We start from the raw sequence: 4,178 nt of genomic DNA on the forward strand, positions 1-4,178 counted from the left end.
GGAGTAACCCTAACAGCTTCACAGTGAAGGGCTTTTTCTGTGTTGTACTAAATACTAAATAACTCGCTTCTAGTCTGAATCATAATCAACTTGATTTTAAAGATAAATCTTTAGTTTATTAAGTGATAGCATGGCCTTATAGCATATTGAGCATGGTGTATCAACCACCTGGCTCAGCCATTCCTTTCTGGAGCTTGCCAAAAGGCTATTTAAAGAAAAGCAATAAAAAGACCCCAATAAAAGCTTATGCAAAATGTGATAAGGAAACGACCGTAAGAATTTTTTAGGTACTATAATTATTCTCTAGCACAACTCATCTGCTGAAACACTGCCTTTGTCACAAGTATTTGTGCCAAACATTCCTTTTTCTTGCTGATTAATGAGCCCAACAAGCATTTATATTTTTCATAGTATTTTATTGAAAAGGTACATTTAAAAAAATACACAGACATTTGACTATTTACGGATTGCAGATAAAGATGTTCTAAAAGAATTACTTTTATTTTGTTCCTTTATTACCTTGTCGCCCCCAATATCACACAGAGATCTCATCTGAGTACTGCATATTGATATTACCTTTATAAAAGGATGGAAGGGGCAGGAGGAGAGACAGGAAAGAACCGCAATATATTTAGTAAACAGAAAATAAAAGTTGGTCAATTATAAATATTTTGTTCTGTACATTATTGCATCAGGGAGCCACACCATTATGCAGCATTGTTACAAAGGAAACAAGTTTAAAAGTGAAGAAATAAGATATTTATATATAAATACAGAGACCCATTATCTTCTTCAACAATGCACATGAGTGGTGGTAATGTGCAATGGAAAGGCTTGTTTTCCCTTTAATTTTAAACATTGTTTAGCAACACAAGTGAAGAATTGACAAAATAAGTTAAATGAAAATATCAAACAAGTAATAATCTTAACTATATGTTTTATGGCTTTCTATTTTTAATCTTTCTAAATAAAATATAAAACAAAAGAAATACATTAATTTAAAAAAAGCTTCAAAGCTGCATTGCTTTCAAATATTTGCACAGCAACTAAAAATGTGTAGATCAGACAGGTGATACATCTCTAGTACTACACAAGATACACTGGTACTGGGGTCTAAAACAGTACACAATCCCTGTCAACAAGAGCACACTGAAAAGAAAAAGACGCATTTCAGTATTAAGATGTTACCCACAATTAAGCACTTGGTTAATCTACCTTTTTCACACTAAAATATACCCAGTTGGATTCCAGAGATCTATGTACATAAGTGTGAGCGAGGAAGACCCTAGTGTTCAAGTCAACCAGGAAAATGTTTTCTGTTCCTTGTTTTCAAGGTGCATTGTATACACATTAAAAATATAACCAACAATCAGATACATGAATCTTTGATGAGATCTTTTGATGAGCAAGTAAGCTTTCAGTAAACCATTCCTAGACAAAGTATTTGAATTTTAAGAAGAGAGATGCTGTCTAGGCATCTAGAATGCAGTACCCATCCATGATCAATTCTGTGACATAGTCAGTTGGGGTTTCACACTGCAGGCATTTCAAAAGAGAAGGACATTTTACAATATTGAATGCTTGCTTGCTTTCCTTTTCCACCTCGTACTGGCCATTGTCATCTTACTATCTCTACAAAACTAGTATGGTGCAAAAAGGATGGATGCTGGAGTTGCACGGATGGGACCATGGCCTGGCCTTAAGAGAGCTGGCGGTATTGCAGGTGCCTGAAACAAAGAGGCAGAAGGACGGGGAGGGAGAGACAGAGCAGATGATACAGCTGCGGCCGCAGCAAGAGGAGATGAAAGAAAAGCAGGTGCCAGGGGCTTGATCATGTCTTTCTGGAATGCAAGTTTTGCCTGAAAAACAAACAAACAAACAAAAAAAGAAATGTGAATTCAGTTCTATTCCCTGCTTCCATTTTTATGGGTATGAAGGTTAACTCTTACAAAGAATATATCAAATGCTTATGAAATCTGGTCTTTGAAAGTCTTTTGGAAATATTTACCCATGTTACCTTTTCAGCCCCAAAGACAATTTAAATGATATAGCCATGTGTTTACATATACAGCAAGCTGTAGAGAAATGATTCTCCACAAGGGTGCTGCCAGATCCTCTGAAGGGGAGGAGGTAGGTAAGGTGTGAAGAGATGAACATGGGAGGGCAGGCTCAAGCTTGTCCCTGTTTGGTCAACCCCCGACCTCCACTGATCAGCCCCCTGCAAGGAAGCAAGCACTGTCAGATATAAATTAGTTTTTGAAATTGGGTGCCACTCAATTCACAAAAATTATGGAAGGGGGCCTCGAGTCTGTGAAGGGTGCCTCAAGTCAAAAAAGTTTGAAAGCCACTGCTATAGAGTGAGGGCAGGCAGAGAACAGAGGCGAGTACGGAAAATTTACCAGAATGAAATACATAAAACTTATAGAGGTTACCACTACATCAACTCAAGATCAGAAAAGTGAGTCAAGTTCATGACTTCAGCACAATACTAGAAAACAAAAATGTGTATTTTTAAATCACTTGTCACTTGCTAAACTAAGTTTCCAAAGGCGTAGAAATCAGAGATGGGAAACAGCTATTAGCACATCAAGTTCTTTTCCTGCTAACAAAGACTTGTTGTTTTCAGTATACTTTGTAGTCTCTAATAAGAATTAAAAAAAGTCATTTTGATGAATGATGGCTCACTGAGGTCCACAACATATCTGATCTGATACCCATGAAATAGATACAATATAAGTCCACTAAAGATGCTGTGTTTCAAGGTTATATACTTGTAAGGGGGAGAGACAGAGAGACTTATGTCTTGCCTTTATTTCTGTAGGTCTCTTATTACCCAGGAGATAACAACATGATATATTACAGAAGTGAACAAGATTAGTGTGACCAGAAGCTATTGAGTGAGTAGAGTTAGAGAATGCCTGAAGCATCTTCATTCAACGCAGTATGACTACACTGAACCACTAATATTTCAACTTTTAAAGAATTCTCCTATGTTTACTTTTCCCATGTTTACTTTTCTATTTGTATTTCTTTATATGCAAATAGTAATGTACCTTTGTATCACGAGATGTCCATACTCCTCTCTAATGAGTCTTTACAGGATTGACTTAACTAGTGATTAAATAGGCAAACAATTTTTCCTTAGCGATAGGCAGCCCTTCGTTAAAGGGACCAGTTAGTAAGGAGCCCCAAAAAAGTGTGAAACTGCTCAGAACTGTGGAATTGGGGCCAAAAGACAGAAAGTGGTGCTCAGATGCCCAGGAATAACATGGGCTAATGATCTAATTCGGCAATTAACACTTCTAAAATGTACACAGCTCCAGCATTACACACCAGGCAACACCCACACTTCTTTGTTGTTTGCAAGAATGAAAATTAACGTGTTCTCGGCATTACACCTTGTGCCCTTCTTCCTAGCTGCATCCATCATTGTTGCATGTTTTCGTAACTGTCCAGATAGCCAGTGTGTATATTTTTATGTCTATAAAGAGAGGAAGTGAACTTAAACTGAGTTCATAACCTTCATCTAGACTCCCAATCCATTCCACATCACACTGTTCACTCTCTCTCTGTAGCAGTAAATAACACTGCCAAGTGCTATTTTGCCTTTGAGTGGGCTGACAGAATACATAAATATCTTAAATTCTGATGCTAATACAGATTCTGCCTGTGGGGGAAGAACTCAGAAGGCTTCCTTCTCTGTTAAAGTGTCAACTCAGTCATCCTCATGGTCTCTCTGTAGTGGCAGTCCCAAGGTCACAAACCCACATATATAACAGGGCAAAGTGAAAGTACTTACTGCTAAAATGCTTGGGCTGCGTTGAAGTTTGTTATAAGGGCTATATTTAGGTTTCATAGGCTTTCCTGCCACTCTGTCCTTGTGCCTTCTGCTGGAAATGTGCTGAAATCAAAATCAACACACGTAGTTGTTTAAAGATCTCATAGCTTTATGCTTGGAGTTGATTTACTGACTGCATGTACCTAGTCCCTTGTCCTCAAGGCACTACAAAACTAGTGAGACTCAGGATATAGCAGTGACCCCAAAGTGGGATGCAAAGCTTGTATCCTATTTCTTGCTAAGTAAAGCAGAACAGTTTTGAGTATATCATATAAAGAATCAAAATTTAATCAAATATAAAAGATACTATTGTTATATAGAGCTGATAATTCGGTTCAGC

The 4,178-nt window shown here is 37.5% G+C and overlaps 1 protein-coding gene across 4 annotated transcripts in view; it reads right to left on the minus strand.

The window, feature by feature from the left end:
• Positions 1 to 432: 432 nt before the first annotated feature.
• Positions 433 to 4,178, minus strand: part of ZNF385B (zinc finger protein 385B) — a 262,176-nt gene continuing 258,430 nt past the window's right edge. For 3 of the 4 annotated variants that reach the window (XM_006029114.3, XM_006029116.3, XM_025210572.1), the window contains 2 exons: positions 3,800 to 3,901; positions 433 to 1,859 (listed from right to left, as the gene is read on the minus strand). In XM_006029114.3, the coding sequence (XP_006029176.2) occupies positions 1,641 to 1,859; positions 3,800 to 3,901 (321 nt within the window). In that variant the 3' untranslated portion in view covers positions 433 to 1,640. The remainder of the gene's footprint in view (positions 1,860 to 3,799; positions 3,902 to 4,178) is intronic. The other variant, XM_006029115.3, reaches the window with a different exon arrangement.

The sequence above is a fragment of the Alligator sinensis genome, unplaced genomic scaffold (genome assembly GCF_000455745.1).
Source record: "Alligator sinensis unplaced genomic scaffold, ASM45574v1 scaffold1130_1, whole genome shotgun sequence".
NCBI classification, from domain to species: Eukaryota; Metazoa; Chordata; order Crocodylia; family Alligatoridae; genus Alligator; species Alligator sinensis.